Source organism: Phyllostomus discolor, chromosome 12 (assembly GCF_004126475.2).
Source record: "Phyllostomus discolor isolate MPI-MPIP mPhyDis1 chromosome 12, mPhyDis1.pri.v3, whole genome shotgun sequence".
Taxonomy (NCBI): Eukaryota; Metazoa; Chordata; class Mammalia; order Chiroptera; family Phyllostomidae; genus Phyllostomus; species Phyllostomus discolor.
In genome coordinates this window covers 29732818-29749943 of record NC_040914.2, presented here as the reverse complement: position 1 = coordinate 29749943, position 17126 = coordinate 29732818, and the positions used below count along the sequence as shown (strand labels likewise).

Genomic DNA, 17126 nt, shown 5'->3' with positions numbered 1-17126 from the left:
TAGATTAAGACATCTATGAAACACCAGAAGTAATAATGCTGAAGGAAGCATAAATTCTCAAGGGAGCACACAATTTTGTTAACTTCCCTGTAGTCTAACTCCCACTTTGCTGTCCTCAAACTCCATGTTATTGTCCTTACATTCCCTCCTTAATTTCAACAGCATAAAGAAACTGAAAAACTGTTATTCTAGGAATCAGTTGAGATCTATCTCCCAGGCATATTTCATAATATTCACTCAAATAAACTTTTATAAAAATTCTTGCCATAGTGGCTGTGGCTCAGCTGGTTGGAGCATCTTCCAGTAGACCAAAGGTCATGGGTTTGATTCCAGGTCAGGGAATACCCAGGTTGTGGCTTTAATTTCCTGATCACATCAATGTCTATATCTCCTCTCTCTCTCTCTCTCTCTCTCTCTCTCTCTCTCTCTCTCTCCTCTTCCTTTCTCTCTCTCTCTCTAAGAAGCAATTAAAAAATGTTCTTGGGTGAAGATAAAAAACAAATTCTCTATAGCACTGGAATTTCTTATGATGACACATTCTACCTCCAGTTCCCATAGAAGCATCTCTCTTTCCTACAGAATCAATGCCTACCCATTGAAGAACACTATTGTACATATAATATTTCTTACTCCGTATCCTTTTAAAAAAAGATTTTATTTATTCTTAGAGGGAGGGGAAGGGGAGGAGAAAGAGAGGGATAGAAACATCAATGTGTGGTTGCTTCTCACATGCCCCACCCCCCACCACTGGGGACCTGGTCTGCAACTTAGGCATGTGCCCTAGACTGGTATTCAAACCAGTGACCCTCTGATTCACATGCCCACGCTCAGTCCACTGAGTTATGCCAGCCAGGGCCTTACTCCATACTCTTAGATATACAGTTGTTCCTCAGTATCCACCAGAGATTAGTTCAAGGACCCTGCACATACCAAAGTCTGTGGATGTTCAAGTCCCTCATATAAAATGGCATTGGATTTGCATATAGCCTACATATATCTTTCAGTATATTATAATCTTCTATACGACCTATAATATATGATGCAACATAAATTCTACACAGTTTTTTATAATCCTCTATATAAAAACTATTTACATGGAATTTATATTGTATCTTTAAAAAACAATGACTAGAGTCCTGGCTGGTGTGGCTGAGTGAATTGAGTGCTAGCCTGTGAACCCAAGTGTCACCACTTTGATTCCCAGCCTAGGGCACATGCCTGGGTTGTGGGCCAGGTCCCCAGTAGGGAGTGCATGAAAGGCAACCACACATTGATGTTTCTCTCCCTCTGTTTCTCCCTTCCTTCCCCTCTCTAAAAATAAATAAGGTCTTTTTAAAAAATGACTAGAAAAAAGTCTGTGTATGTTCAGTACACACACAACCATGCAACCAAGATAGGCATACCACATAGAACACACATCAGCAACAATGTAACATTTTTAAAGGATATTTTTCATCTAAGGTTGATCCAAGGATGTGAAACCCATGGACATAATGGACTGACTGTACTCAATTTTGTTTAAGGAACAGACATCTATCTCAGATGGAGAGTGACTAAAATCATGCTATTTTGGTATGGGTCAGTGGATGACTATCACAGTCACAGGACATGTGTGAAGGGTATATCTGAACACTGAGATGAAGAGGGCATCTTAAGCCCATGATCTCATATCCTTGCTGGTACGTGGTTATCATTTTCCACTCATTGCAGGTACAGTTCTTAATGGAGAGTTGGTTATATCAGAAGAAGTTTTAAATGCAAGGTTCAGAAACATATTAACATGTCTATGTAGTTATTTAAAAACAGTGGCATAAATAGCTCCAGGAAAATACCAGAGGATGTTGAAAAAAGTTAACAAGTCTTCGAAGGACTTTTATTCTTGAAAACATTCAGAAATACCAGCATGGCCGTGGCTAGTGTGGTTCAGTGATTGAGCACTAGCCTGTGAGCCAAAATGTCACTGGTTCGACTCCCAGTCAGGGCACATGCCTGGATTGTGGGCCAGGCCCCCACTTGGGGGGCCTGTGAGAAGCAACCTATCAATTTACCTCTTGCACATTGATGTTTCTTTCCCTTTTCCCCCTCCCTTCTCCTCTCTCTAAAAAATAAAAAATACATAAAATATTTTTAATAATAAATAAATAAATAAATAAATAAAATAAAATCAGTTGCCCTGGCTGGTGTAGCTCAGTGGATTGAGCTCAGGCTGCAAACCAGGCATCGCAGGTTCGATTCCCAGTCAGGGCACATGCCTGGGTTGCAGGCCACGGCCCCCAGCAACCGCACATTGATGTTTCTGTCTCTCTCTCTCTCTCTCTCTCTCTCTCCCTCCCTTCCCTCTCTAAAAAATAAAATAAAATAAATAAAAAGTTGTTTTAAAAAAATAAAAGAAAATCAGTTGATAGCAGATTGTCATGTCCTAGGGCAAAATCTTTCCTAACAAAGTCATACTTTACCTAAACTAAGCCTATCTGTTGTCTTTTCCCACCTAGGATACATTACCTGATAAATACGCTTTTGCAAAAACAAAGTAATTTCTCTTTTTTCAGACCCTTCAAAGCAGAGGCACCATACCAGAGATCACAGATCCTTTCATCATCATTGTTATCATGTTATCTGTTGACTATTAACTATTCTCTACCCACCTATGTGAAGGAAGTATATGTCTATCATTTTACTTTTTGTCCAGTCCCAGAGATTTTCCCCTTTGCTTTCCCCCACCTCCATCATCTATCACCAGTGGATTTATGTAACCCATTTCCACCTCTTCCTTTGATTGTAAGGCACGTAACTGCCATTCTCTGGAGCAGTTTCTCATTCTGTTGAGATTTTGCTTCCAGACAACAGTCGTCAGTTTGCCTCAAATAAATTCACTGAAATTCTCCACAGGTTTGAGTGTTACTAATGTTGATAGAAAACCTGAGTGCAATAATTCAGTGGACAGCTAGACCCACAGGCCTGGTACTGTGGGAGGGGCTTTTGGATGGACCCATGTACAAGAGGTGCTGGACAGTGTGTGGAGCAGGGGAGCTCTTCGTAATATTATTAGTAGGAAATCTGGACATGATGGTAATGCTAATAGTCCATCAGGAAGGGAGGGTGGGTGCTGCAAGTGCATGTCTGGCTTGGGCACCTGGTAGAGTTGGGAAGAGAGGATAATCTGGCAGGTGGCCGAGGTTTCTGAGGAATAAATGGACATGGAGGGACAGGTGTAACTGAAGTAAAATTGAGACAGGATACTAAGAAGCTAAGAAAATTCCTGGGAAAGTGGAATGGGAAGACTGAAATAATAACATTAAACAAGGCCAAACTGAGCAATTAATAGCCTGCTGATGAATGCCAAAACCTTAACTCACTCAGGAGAGAATATATAACCTCCCTAGGCTTGGGGAAGGCTAAGGGGAAGAGAGAAATGCTAATGCAAAGGGAGACATACATGGGAATCAGCTTGGGAAGAAGCTGCCTGACTCCCTTGTCAGCGCTCCTTCCCAAGAGAAACACCATGACTACACATCTGTGCCTGCTAGGAAGTTCATGCTCCCAATTTCACAGTTTCCCCTAAATAAACTTTCTTTTGAAAGCTCAAGGGAAGGTGGATGTTAGGATTTTTATCTTCCTCCTTCTCAGACTGCTGGCATCTGACATTAATAAAAGCTCAATTACAATCCAATCACTCTGCTTTTTGGCTTAGGCAACATGACCCCTGGACTTGGTTGGAGTGTTGTCTTGTACACCAAAAGGTTGTGGGTTCAATTCCCAGTTGGGGCACATATGGGAGGCAACCTATCATTTCTCTCTCACATGGATGTCTCTCTCTCCCTCCCTTCCTCTCTCTCTAAAATCAATAAACACATGCTTGGGTGAGGATTACAAACAAAACAAAAACATAGACTTTCCACAATTTTTAGAGAAGAGATGGTAAGCTATGGTAACTCTGTATTTATTCCACAAGTTCTTCTGTCCTACTGAGGTCAATGTAGCCTCAATGGCAGATAGTGAGCAATCTACAGATGTGTTCACTATCAGGACTATGATGATGGTTTCATAGGTTCATAAGTTTTGACAGAGAGTCAAAACTTATCAAATTGTGCACTTTAAATACATGTAGGTAGTACATGTAGCTCAGTGGATTGAGTGTCGGTCTGTGAAATCAAAAGGATACCAGTTTGATTCCCAGTTAGGGCACATGCCTGGGTTGCAGGTCAGGTCTCCAGTTGGGGGCTTGCAAGAGGCAAGAGGCAACTGGCAACCAAGAGCAGATCAATGTTTCTCTCCCTTTCTCCTTCCCTTGTCCTCCAAGAAAAATAAATAAATAAAATCTTACTTAAAATGGCTCAAAATTAAAACAAACGTTATGTCCCAATCATTTTGGAAAATAGGCACGACCACCCTACATTGACTCCACCATCTCTTTCCTCAGGCCCTCTAGGGCTCAGTATTGCCTCGATGGCATCAACTGTGGTGAGTAATGAACATTTGTACCTCAGTCCACAAGAATGCTGCCTGTGTCAAGAACCACAACCCCAGAGTACAGGTCCCCGTCTTCTTCTTTCCTGTTGTGTAGTAATGACTTTGAGGCAGACATCACTGAGTAGCTATGGGAATCCACAAAACCTTTTGATTATTTTTGTTTTTTCTCACAGTGATGTCAGCTACACAAGATAACAATGTCTGGGGTTCCTCAGATCTGTGTACACTCATCACACAGTCGGGGTCACAGAAACAATTCTGGGTGCACATTTGGAAGAGGCATATTCCATCTAGCTGGCTGCAGTCCCCTCCAATCCCTTATAAACACTCTTTTTGCACCAACTATGGTTTTCCCTGGATCCAGTCTTTCAACTAGTGACTATTGGGGTGGCCAATGATGTGAGCTGTGAAAGAATTCACGGAGTAGAAAGCACAGAGAGCAAAGCCTTTATTTACTTTTCAAGAAGGAAAGGGGCTGGTGGGAAGAGATACACCAGCAGGGAAATGGAGGGGCTTTAAGTTTTTATTCAGTGATAAAGGGAAGGGAGCTATAGCTGGATAGTCATGACAATGACAATTATAAGTCAGCTTTCAGGCTGACTGTGCAGCCTTCAGTTTGTATTGCTGTTGTCTTTGTGTTCAGGGTTCAGGTGCTCTGGTCTTGTATGTCTTGTTTATTTAAGTTTTAAAACATTTGTGTGGGGGATATTTCTCAGTAATCTATTTAATCCTGATAATAGAGGCTCAGAGAAACAATAGTTAATTACATCTGGCAGACTCAAAGGAAGAGAAGTAGCTAGTGCTGGTACAGAGCTCTTGAAAGGGGCTTTGTTTTTGTCCTTTCAGTGACTCTAGTCCAATGAATTGTGGATGTCAGGGCACAAGACTTTCTGTAGACCTGGGGAAGATATACACTCAACAGTGCTAATAACCATGCTACTCTTACAAGTGCCTGAGGTTCTCAACCTGTCTTCTTCTCAGTCATCTTAAAGACTCCTAAAACACAGAGCACCCAAATCAGGACCAGAAAGCCCTTCAGTTCTTCCTAGGAGGCTGTGGACAGCTATGCAAATTTGGCCAAAATTGGCCAGTTATTTTCTGCCATCATACAGGCCCTCCATAAGCAGAGAAAGATTAAGACCCCTAAAAAGTTGTTTACCCCTTCACATTTAAAGATTCCAAATCAGTTTATGAATTACTCTGTAAAAGAACAACCAAAATTAAAGAAACTTAAACCAATAAGGCCTTGATTATGGCACAAGTCAAAGCAATGTGCAACTGGCACTTCCCAAGTTCATGAACTAGAAACTGAAAAACCTCATCACAAGTATCACATGAGATGAAAACGTCCCTGAAAAATTAGTCATTTCTATGCAAGTGGTACTCACAATATTCTCAGGGTCAAAAAACACACGGACACACTTCCATGTACAAATTAGACATATAAGAAAAAGCTAGCCCCCCGGAGGCTCCAGTCATTTCTATTTTGCTACAATATTCATGAGACCAGAGGTCAGCTTCCCTGAGCACATTAGGGTGTTGAATGACACAAACTTTGTGGATCTGCCCTGTGACAGAGGTGAAAAGACTTTAGCCATGGAATGTAGCTGCAACATAAACCTAGGAATAGCCATTCAGAAAGTGCAACATATTTACACACACTTCCCATATAAATGAAGTCTATGGGAAATCTCCCCACTATGCATATTCATATGTAAGAGTTTGAATTCAGATGGCTGCTCAAAAATTGCCTCAAGGGTTGTTACACAGAACAGAAACTTGTACATTCCCAGCACATTGTTTTTCTCCAGTGTGAACTCTCTGATGATAATAAAGTTTAGAACTGGTAATAAAAGATTTCCCACATTCACTGCACTCATAAGGCCTTTTTCCGGTGTGACTTCTCCGGTGTCGACTGAATTGGGCAGTATCCCTAAATGACTTTCCACATTCACCACACTCATAAGGCCTTTCTCCTGTGTGGCCTCGATGATGATAACGGAGGGCAGAGCTACTGGTAAAAGATTTCTCACATTCACTGCACTCATAAGGCCTTTCTCCTGTGTGAACTCTCTGGTGTAGACTTAACTGGAAACTACGCCTAAATGACTTTCCACATTCCCTGCACTCATAAGGTCTATCTCCTGTATGGACGCTCTGATGATAATGAAGTTTAGAATTACTGATAAAAGATTTCCCACATTCACCACACTCATAAGGCCTTTCTCCTGTGTGAACTCTCCAGTGTAGATTTAATTGGGAACTACCCCTAAATGACTTTCCACATTCACTGCACTTATAAGGCCTTTCTCCTGTGTGACCTCGCTGATGAAAACGGAGGGCAGAGCTTGTGGCAAAAGATTTCTCACATTCACTGCATTCATAAGGCCTTTCTCCTGTGTGAACTCTCTCATGACAACGGAGGTTAGAAATACAAGCAAAAGATTTTCCACACTGACTGCATTTGTAAGTCTCTGTTCCTGTATGAACTCTCTGATGGTAATAAAGGGTGTGCGGACGGGTAAAGGATTTCCCACATTCACTGCACTCATAGGGCCTTTCTCCAGTGTGCACTCTCTGATGGAAACAAAGGTTTTGGCGGGAGGTAAAAGATTTCCCACATTCATTGCATTCATAAGGCCTTTGGCCTGTGTGAATTTTTTGATGATAACGAAGGCTGTTATTCCGGGTAAAAGATTTGCCACATTCACTGCATTCATAAGGCTTTTTTCCTGTGTGAACTCTCTGATGATAATGGAGAGCAGAGTTAGTGTTAAAAGACTTCCCACATTCCCTGCACTCATTAGGCCTTTCTCCTGTGTGCGCTCTCTGATGATAATGAAGGCTTCCTTTCCAGGTGAAACATTTCCCACATTCACTGCACTCATAAGGTCTTTCTCCAGAGTGAAGTCTTTGATGACAACGAAAGTTGTAAATCCTAGTGAAAGATTTCCCACATTCACTACACTCATAAGGCCTTGCTCCTGTGTGAGAGCTTTGATGATAACTGAGAGCAGCAACAGAGATAAAAGATTTTTCACAGTCAGTACACTTATAAGGTTTTTCTCCACTTTGAATTCTCTGAGACTGATTAAACACTGAGCTATGACTAAATGACTGAGTACATTCACTACACATGTAATTGTTCTCTGCATTTTCCTGTCCCTTGGGATGAATGAGGACAGATTTGAGGCTTACGAATTTTCCACATTTGTTGCACCTGAACTGCCTTGCTCCAGTGTGAATTTTTTGATGCTCATGGAGGGTTGAGACTTCACTAAACGATTTTCCACTTTCACTATTCACAGGGAAGTTTTTTCCAGTGTGGCCTCTGCAGTGCGTAACAAATGAGGATTTGTACTTGAATGTTTTTCCACATTCACCGCACACAAAACACTGTCTTCCAGTATTAACAGCCTGGTCCTGAATAAGTATGTGTTGAGGGTTAAAGGCTTTCTTGCCTTCCTCTGAGGTGTACTGACTTTTTCTGTTTTGTAACGTTGCTTCCCACTGGGTTCCTGTGTTTGACTCCTTCACTTGGGTGTCCTGTTGCTGCTGATTTCCCGAGCTAGCCAGGATGTCCTTCTCAACCTCACCACAGCTAAAGGGCTTCCCTGACACATGGATTCTACAGTTCTTCACAAATGAGGTCCTGTCCACACTACTTCTGAAGGGTTTCTGTCCCATGTGCATGTCCTGATGTCGGTGACACTTTGCACTGAAATGAAATCGTTTTGCACATGCCCCACACCACAGTATGTTTGGGCTCTGTTGTGTTCCATGTTGCTCAAACAAGCTGAAAATGTCTCTCAAGACTGTCCCACAACCCTCACAGGGGTGGCTCTTCTGGGGAGACGAAGCTGCCTTGGCATTCCTTGTCTGTGATACTTCTACATCCTCTGCTCCACAGCAGCAACCTAAACAAAAATAATGGTGGTGAATTACTTCAACTATAGGGAACAGAGAACTCCATCACACATACTTAGGTGTCACACGTAAGCAAGAATACACGAAATGTTCTTCAAAATGAGAAAGTTCAGTTGAAGAACTGGCTCACTGTTGTATGGTACTGGGCTTCTAAGTAACAAAATAATGGAAACCCCACTAGGGAAGGATACTCCAACAGGGCATGACACACGGAAGAGAAGCAGGGCTTACAATGCATTTCCTCTGTCAACAGCTTCCTGCACATCTTCCTCTGCTGCTGATGTGAGGCTGGTAGCAGCATGTACACAAGTCCATTACTATCCAATTGCAAGATATTAGCTGCTAAGGTCAATACACAGATTTGTGAACATCTCAGAGCACAACACGAGTGCCAGTGTTGAAGAGTACTATAGAAAGAGGGGTGAGGGAGGGGGTAAAATGTGGGATCAATGGAGATGGAAATATCCCCAGGCTGGAAATCACAATGGAAGTGACCAGTAGTAGAACTGAGAGGTTGACAAAGTGTCTAAGCAGGAAAAGAAAGTATAGAATGGTGTGGCTACTGGCAGTGACATGAAAACTCTGGTTGAACAAAGACAGGTTCCTGGTATGATCTGAACAAGGTCCTCACTCACAATCTCCACAGCTGTCACTCACCAGGACCACACCCCTTGTCAGTACACTTTGCCGTGGCTGAGGAAATACCCATCCTGTGACACTTCCCCAAGAGGTCTAGCAGAGTAGCTAAACAGAACATAAATGATACAAGGAAAAATCAGAAAGACTGAATGGCCAGGAATGTGTCAGAGCAACACAGCCTACAATGTACCCAGAAAATAAATCTAAGTGAGTCACGTCAGCATGATGGTGAAAGAAACTAGCCTTTGTTACCAACAACGAAATACTAACACAGTTATCTACAAACAAAATTGATCCTTCGATGGCTTAATAGTACGATTAAGATAGAACTGCAGCTCTGACTGGTGTGGTCGAGTACACTGAGTGGTGGCCTTTGGACCAAAAGGTCTTTGGTTTGATTCCCAGTCAGGGCACATGACTGTGTTGAGGGCCAGGTCCCCAGTTGGTCGCGTGCAAGAGGCAACCATCGATATACCTCTCATACATTGATGTTTCTCTCCCTTTCTTTCTCCTTCCCTTCCCCTTTCTCTAAAAATAAATAAATAAAAATAAAAAAATATAAAACTGCAACATAGTGCAGGGGGAGAAAGAGCAATAACCACACAAATAAAAAATAATAAGGCTTTGGTCAAGACTCTCAGTTGTTTAGATCATCAGACAGATATGCCAGACTTGTGAGTTTTATAATTGGTCAGGGCACGTACAAGAAGCAACCAATGGAAAAAAAAAAAAAGAAGCAACCAATGAATGCATAAAAAAGTGGAACAATACATCTATGTTTTGTCTCTCTCTCTCTTACTCTCTTGCTCTAAAAGAAATCAATAAATAAATACCATTAGGTATGGAAGATATACTTCAATATCAAAACGGTCATACATGATAACTCACAGCTACCAGCACATTCACCAGTGATAAGGTAAACACATTTTCTCTAAGATCAGGAACAAGTGAAGGATGCACACCCTAACCATGGCTTTTCAAAATAGTACTGGATGTTCTAGCTCAAACAAGAAGGCAGGAAAGAGAAATGAGACTCTCAAAATTTAAAAACAGTAAAACTTCCAGTATTTGCAGATGACATGATCTTATATAAAGGGAATCCTAAAACCTCCACCCCCACCCAAACACACACATGCCAGAATGAATAAGCCTGGTAAATTTGTAGAACCCAAACCACATACAAAAATCCGCTGATCTGTGCACTAACAACAAAGTATCTCACTAAGAAATTAAGAAATCAATCTCATTTACCAAATAAGATTAAAAACAGTAAAACACTTAGGAATAGAGTTAATCAACAAGGTAAGTGATCTGGACTCTAAAACCTACAAGACAGTGATGAAAGAAACTAAGAAAAGTAACAAATTAATAAAAAGACATCCTATGTCCTTGGATTGGAAGAATTATTAAATTATCTCTAATTGGAGCAACCTAATGATTCAATGCAACCTTTACCAAAATCCAATGGCATTTTTGCCAAAAATAGACAAAGAATCCTAAAATTCAAACCACAAATGATCTGTATAGTCAAAGCAATTTTGAGCAAGATGATCAAATGGTAGAGTCAGAGGCATACTTCATGACTTAAACCATATTATAAAACAACAGTAATCAAAACAGACACAAATTAGACACACAGACCTAAGAAAGAGAATATAGACAACACAGAAGTAAACTCACATATGTGGTCAACTACTCTTTGACAAGCACACCAACAACACACAATAAGGAAAGGGTTGGTTCTCCAATAAATGGTGTTGACAAAACCAGATATGCTCCTGCAAGGAAAGACGCTAGATTCCTACCTTACCCTACTCACAAAAATTAACTCAAAATGCATCAAAATCTTAAATGTAACACATAAAAATGTGAAACTCCTTGGAAAAACAAAAGGCTTCTTGACATTGGTTTTGGCAGTGATTTTTTTGATAAACCAAAAGCAGACCACAAAGGCAAAAATAAATAAACCAGACCACATCAAACTAAACAGCTCCTGCATAACAAAGAAAGCAATCAATAAAATGAAAGAGAAAAAATATTTGTAAATATTGTCTCATGACGGCAATTATCTAAAATATATAAGATGCCCATCCAACTCAATAGTAAAAAAAGTAATAATAATAATCCAATTAAAAAATAGGCAAATAATCTGAATAAACATTTTTCAAAAATCCAAAAATGGACAGCCATTGAAGTACCTTGAACTCCATAGTGATGGTGCCAGGGCAAGTGTGAGCCAAGCAGGCACTTGTAAGACAGTGTGCTTGCTGAGGAAAAGTAATTAAACTTGGGCAAAGGAGATCCTAAGAAGCCAAGAGAAAAAATGTCAACATGTGCTTTCTTCATGCAAACTCGCCACGAGGAACACAAGAGCTTCAGTCAACTTCTCAGAGTTTTCAAAGAAGTGCTCAGAGAGGTGGAAGACCATGTCCACCAAAGAGGAAGGAAATTTGAAGACATGCCGAAGGCAGACAAGGCCCGTTATGAAAAGAAATCAGACCTTATATCCCTCCTAAAGGGGAAACAAAGAAGGAATTCAAGAATTCCAATGTCCCCAAAAAGCCTCCTTCTGCCTTCTTGTTTTGCTCTGAGTACAAAATCAAAGGAGAGAATCCTGACCTGTCCATTGGTGATGCTGCAGAGAAGCTGGGAAAGGTGTGGAGTAATACTGCCATAGGTGGCAAGCAGCCTTACTAAAAATAAGGTGGCCAAGCTGAAGATGAAATACAAAAAGAATATTTCTCCATACTGAGCTAAAAAAAACCTGAGGTGGTGAAAAGGAAGTCACCAAGACTGAAAAAAGCAAGAAAAATATGGAAGAGGAAGATGAGGAAGATAAAGGAGATGAGAAGAAGATGATAACGGTGAAGAAGTTGGTTCTAGAGCAGTTAATTTTTCAAGTTTATAAAGCATTTAACATCCCTGTACACAATTGACTCTTTTTAAGGAAAAAAAATTGAAATGTAGAGCCGTGTAAGATTTGTTTTTAAACTATACACTGTCTATTTTTGTATAGTTACCACACTACTGAATATGTCTTTAGATAGCCCTGTCCTGGTGGGTTTTTTTTTTTAATAAAATCTTAATTTTTTAAAAGATTTTATTTATTTTTATAGACAGAAGGGAAGGAAGGGAAAAAGAGAGCGAGACAAAGAAACATCAACATGTGATTGCCTTCACCCAACCCCTGTGGGGGACCTGGACTGCAACTCAGGCATGTGCCCTGATGGGGAATTGAACCAGCATTCTGGTGGTATTTTTAATAGCCACTATCCTTGTCTGATACAACATGGGGGTTGTAAATTGGCATGGACATTTGAAGCAGGTACTTCTTGGTGCACTGCACTAATAGGTTATACATGGGGATGGTAGTGTTTTCATCTTCAGTTGTTTCTGAGGTACCTTAGAAGAAATAATTGTTTTGTTAATGGAATAGAACTCTGTAATTGCAAAAAAAAAGTTGCAGATATTTCATTGACATTCTGAATGCTTCTAAAAAATACAACTTTTACATAAAAATCTAAAAAGGAATCTAAAAATGGTCAAACTATATAAAATATGTTCTTCCTCACTAATAAACAGAAAAATGCAATCAAAGCTACAATAATATTACCTCTCACCTGACAAATGGCTACTATCGAAGAGCAGAGGTAAGTGTTGGTGCAGGTGCATATATAAAGAAATGTGTGTACACTACAGTTGAAATGTAAAAAATAAACAACCAAAGAATGCCAAGAAACATGCAAAAATTATAGAAAAAGAATAAAATGCCAGGATCTGTGATGTAGGGGAAAATGGGAACCTGCCAGTCAAAGGTACAAATATTCTTTTATGAGTTCTGAGGATATATTTATGAGCATGGTAACTATAGATAATAATGTTATATAGTTGAAATTCACTAAAAGTAGACCTTAAACATTCTTTTTTTAAAGATTTTATTTATTTATTTTTTAGAGAGGGAGAAAGAGAGAGAAACATCAATGTGAGGTTGCTGGGGGTCATGGCCTGCAACCTAGGCATGTACCCTGACTGGGAATCGAGCCTGCAACACTTTGGTTCACAGCCCAAGCTCAATCCACTGAGCTACGCCAGCCAGGGCCACCTTAAACATTCTTAGTATTAAAAAATAATGAGGTAGACCTCACCACATGTCACAGTTTGTTTGGGCATCATACCATATACCACAAAGTTGCAAATTCAATTCCTAGTCAGTTTGTGGGTTCAATCCCTGGTTGAAGCAAATACAGGGGGCAACAGACTGATGATTATCTCACACTGACATTTCTCTCTCTCTGTCCCTTCCCTTTGCATTAAAATCACTAAACAATATTTCCTTGGGTAAGAATTAAAAAAACTAATAATAATAATAAATAATAATAAGTTAACTTTAGATGGTGATTATTAACCTTATTTTAACTTCACAGTGGTAATTATCTCACTATATATTTAAATTGAGCACATGGTATACTTTAATATATACAAGTTTATATCTCAACAAGGCTTAAAAAAAAAGAAAACAGATTTAAACACTACATACTGTGCAAATGTTAAAAGGAAGCTAGTGGTTCAATTAAGTAATGACCATGACAATACCTGCAACTCCTGGCCCAGGTAGGCAGGAGGAAATGACAGCTAAAAGAAGAACTCAAACCCTGGGATGCAGATGTGATGCGGACCTGGACACATTAACCCAGACACTGAGAGGGCAAGCACTGTGAATCCGCCAAGCTCAATGTAATAGTACTGACCTTGAATCCTTCCCTAAAAGGGTTCAGGACTGGGACTGCAGGGAGAGATGAGGGTAGTGTAAACACACCAGCCCTAGCAATACAGCAACTACCCAGAAAACTGGGGCAGGAAGCAGTGCCCATAGTCCACACTTGAGCACTGAGAAAGGTCTTGGGGTGGATGGAGTAGAGTCTAGTCCGAGTCACTGGTGAGGCCGTGGGTCTTACCCAGAGAGGATATAAGTGAAAAGTTCTCCAGCATCACACGAAGGTACAGGCGTCTCTGAGCCTCATCAAGCAGCCTCCATTCCTCCCAGGAGAAGTGCACAGCAACATCCTCAAAGGTCACACTGGCCTGTTATCATGGGGACAGAAAAAAACATGAACATTCTGTGTGTGAGACCCACAACCCACCTCCCTGCACACCTACCCCACACCCAAACTTCTCTAAAGCTGCACACCTCAGAGGAATTCCACTGATGCCTATCCTACCATCAGGTCCCCTTTTATTCATTATTGTTCAGCCCTCAGCCTTATCAGGCAGGAAGGCACAGAGATGTAATCCAGTTCTGGTCCTGGCTTGTAGGGTCCCATCCACCCTGTCATTAATTCCCTTTGGGGTGTCTAGATTGTGACAGACACAGCCAAGTGCAGGCTCATGCTTCATCCTTCAGTGCCAAACACTAGGGTCCTTGGACAGTAATTCACACCACCTTTTTTTCAATAAGCACATCATTCTGTAGATTGTCCCTCTGACACCTTCAGTCCACCTGAGTTCCCCAGGTATGTATTTGTGGAGATGCTGCTTTGAAGGCCTCCTCTATACATCTGGCCCTTGCTTCAGTATTTGCCTCCCAGAAGCACATGTGAACTTCAGATGCCCATGACCCCCTTCCAGTGATGTGCTGTACTCAGCAGCCACATAGAACTCTCTCCACTTTAAAACCCCAGTTCTGATGGTCTCCATGCCAGGCCCAGTGACACTCAAAAATGACTACATTTGCCCCAGACCTTAGCCACCAACAAGACTATGACACCCTCCCACCCACACCAGTGATTGCCGTTAGTTTGTCACAAACAAACCCACCAACAGTTCTACATGGGTTTGAAGTCTCTTGCTGACACTGGCTTTTCCGGTTTCCCTCCCTTAATACCCCAGTTTTAATCCGATTCACCGCACCATTTACCTTAGGGGAGAAACTCTCTATGGTCTCCATGGAGATGTCTCCATTGCCAGGCCCAGTGACACTCAAAACCGACCACATTTGCCCCTGACCTTAGCCACCAGCAACTGAGACAACAAACCCCATCACAGCACAGCACACACATAGGGTGGACCCTGCCCTAGCGAACAAGCAGAAGCTTTGCCCTCAGTAACACCTCACTTCAGTTACTTCCCCGCCTCCAGAACCATCACGTCCACTCGTCCCATTGAAGCTTTCCTCATCTGCCACATGGTTACCCTGACCACCTCCATCCTTCACTTGTATTTTTGTGCGCAGCACCTTCATTTGGAGCAAAGCAAGAAAAAACTCATCCCGCACCCTGCTCTTTCTGACCAAATAGCAACACCCGCAGGAGGGCCTGTATTCCGCCACCTAAACGCTGACCAACAGGGCCTGGGCTGCAGGACCTGACTCGCGCCTCACACCCGGGCTGCAGGGATAAGTGTAGTGAGGGAGCTGGTAATGGGAGGCGTGCACTCACCTCAGCAGGACGTCTCAGCTTGGCCGCTGCCATCAGACTGTGTGCGCAGAGATTGGCGGGAGAGTTTGCAGTGTACTCGGGGCGGGAGAGGTCTACTGATTCACAGCCGGTACGCCTCGCCTCACAACCTCAATAATGGCCACCAGTAAGGGAGCCCCGGAAGTCCCGCCCCAATAGAGTGAATCTCACGGAAATTTCATCCTAATCTGTAATTGCCCCAACTCACCACAGGATTTTATGGGTAGTGTAGTTTCCAGAGCCCTATAAGCCACAGAGAAGGGAGTTCTCCAACCTGAGCAACTAGGATGTTTGCACTGGGAGGATCCTTGAAAGCACTGCTGGTACCTGGAGAGAAGGTCTTTGCTTTTTAATTGCACCAAAAACTCAATTGTGACACTATCTATCTACCTCAAGATAAGTTCAGGGCTCAGTCCCACAAGACTGTCGCACGCCTCACCCCCACCCTCCATCAGATACCAATTGCAAGTGCAGGTGTTATCTGTGCTTCAGAACCACAGGGTATTTTATTTTATTTGTTATTTGAAAAACCTTCACACAAGGATAATTTTATTAATTTCTTAGAGAGAGAGGATTGGAGAGAAAGAAATATCAATCCGCTGCTTCCCGGGTGTGCCTTGACTGAGGATCAAACTTGCAACCAAGGTAAGTAGCCTGACTGGGGACCAAATGCCCAACCTCTTGATATAGGAAACAATGATACATCCAAGTGAGCTCTCCAGCCAGGGCACAGCAACATGGTTTTAAACAGAAAACCACCAGTCAGCCCTGGCTGGTTACATAGTTCGTTGGAACATCATCCTAATCTGCCAAAATTGCAGGTTCAGTCCCCAGTCAGGGCAAATAAAAGAATCAGTCAATGGATGCATAAATAAGAAGAACAACAAATCGATGATTCTCTCTTTCTCTCAAGAATCAATAAATAATAATAAAAAGAATACCACAGGCACAAATGGCATCACTCATGCTACAAAATTTAGTCTAATACCTGCTATTGTTGTATTTTCAACCTGTTCCAGAAACATAATTCTTTAAAAACATTTTCCAAGAAACATAATCTTTTTGTTGTTGTTATTTCGACCAACATTAATACATTTCTGTAGTTTGTTCACAGCATACCACTTACAGAAATAATCTCTGGTCTCCATGGAAACACAGTCATTGCAGTTACAAGAGCAATGTTCATTATTTGCCAGTGAGGACATTACATGGTTGAATCCCAAACCATTATCTCAGGTTCTGATGCCCACTTTCCAAACCTTCATGGATGCAAAAATGGCAGCATGTTGACATCAAACTTAAATTTGCTCCATAACCATATTCCCAGGTACATGTCACAATCTTTTCAAAAGTAAGACCATATGGAGAATATTCAGTAATAAAGGCAATGGACAAAAACATTTTTTTTTTTTGGAGTTCGAACAAAATAGAAAGCCAAGTGGAATATTTTGTGAGGAACTAAAAGGCATGGTGACACCTCATCCACTTCCTTTAGGGCTGCATAATATGTCCCCCTCCATGTGTCCTCTACCCCTGTCTGCAATGTTCTTGGTCTGATCAGAGAGTGAATACACTGGGCCTCCTGATGTTCACTCTGAAAACTTTCTTCCCCATGAAATGAAGAGCATGAAGATAAAG

The 17126-nt window shown here is 41.5% G+C and overlaps 3 protein-coding genes across 11 annotated transcripts in view; 1 reads left to right on the top strand and 2 right to left on the bottom strand.

Moving 5' to 3' along the window:
- The window catches only part of LOC114511481 (zinc finger protein 345-like), a 447937-nt gene that overhangs the window by 56222 nt on the left and 374589 nt on the right, over positions 1-17126 (bottom strand). The gene's annotated exons all lie outside the window — the stretch shown is intronic.
- LOC114511072 (zinc finger protein 530-like) overlaps positions 1-17126 on the top strand; it is a 568693-nt gene that overhangs the window by 474566 nt on the left and 77001 nt on the right. The gene's annotated exons all lie outside the window — the stretch shown is intronic.
- Positions 4902-17126, bottom strand: part of LOC114511216 (zinc finger protein 345-like) — a 39531-nt gene continuing 27306 nt past the window's right edge. The window contains exons 1-4 of one of the 4 annotated variants that reach the window (XM_036013395.1): positions 15471-15601; positions 13992-14118; positions 6860-8387; positions 4902-6523 (exon numbers count right to left, since the gene is read on the bottom strand). In XM_036013395.1, the coding sequence (XP_035869288.1) occupies positions 6223-6523; positions 6860-8387; positions 13992-14118; positions 15471-15503 (1989 nt within the window). In that variant the 5' untranslated portion in view covers positions 15504-15601 and the 3' untranslated portion in view covers positions 4902-6222. Of the gene's footprint in view, positions 8388-13784; positions 14119-15470; positions 15632-17126 lie in introns of those variants that run through there. The other 3 variants (XM_028529911.2, XM_028529912.2, XM_036013394.1) reach the window with 3 other exon arrangements.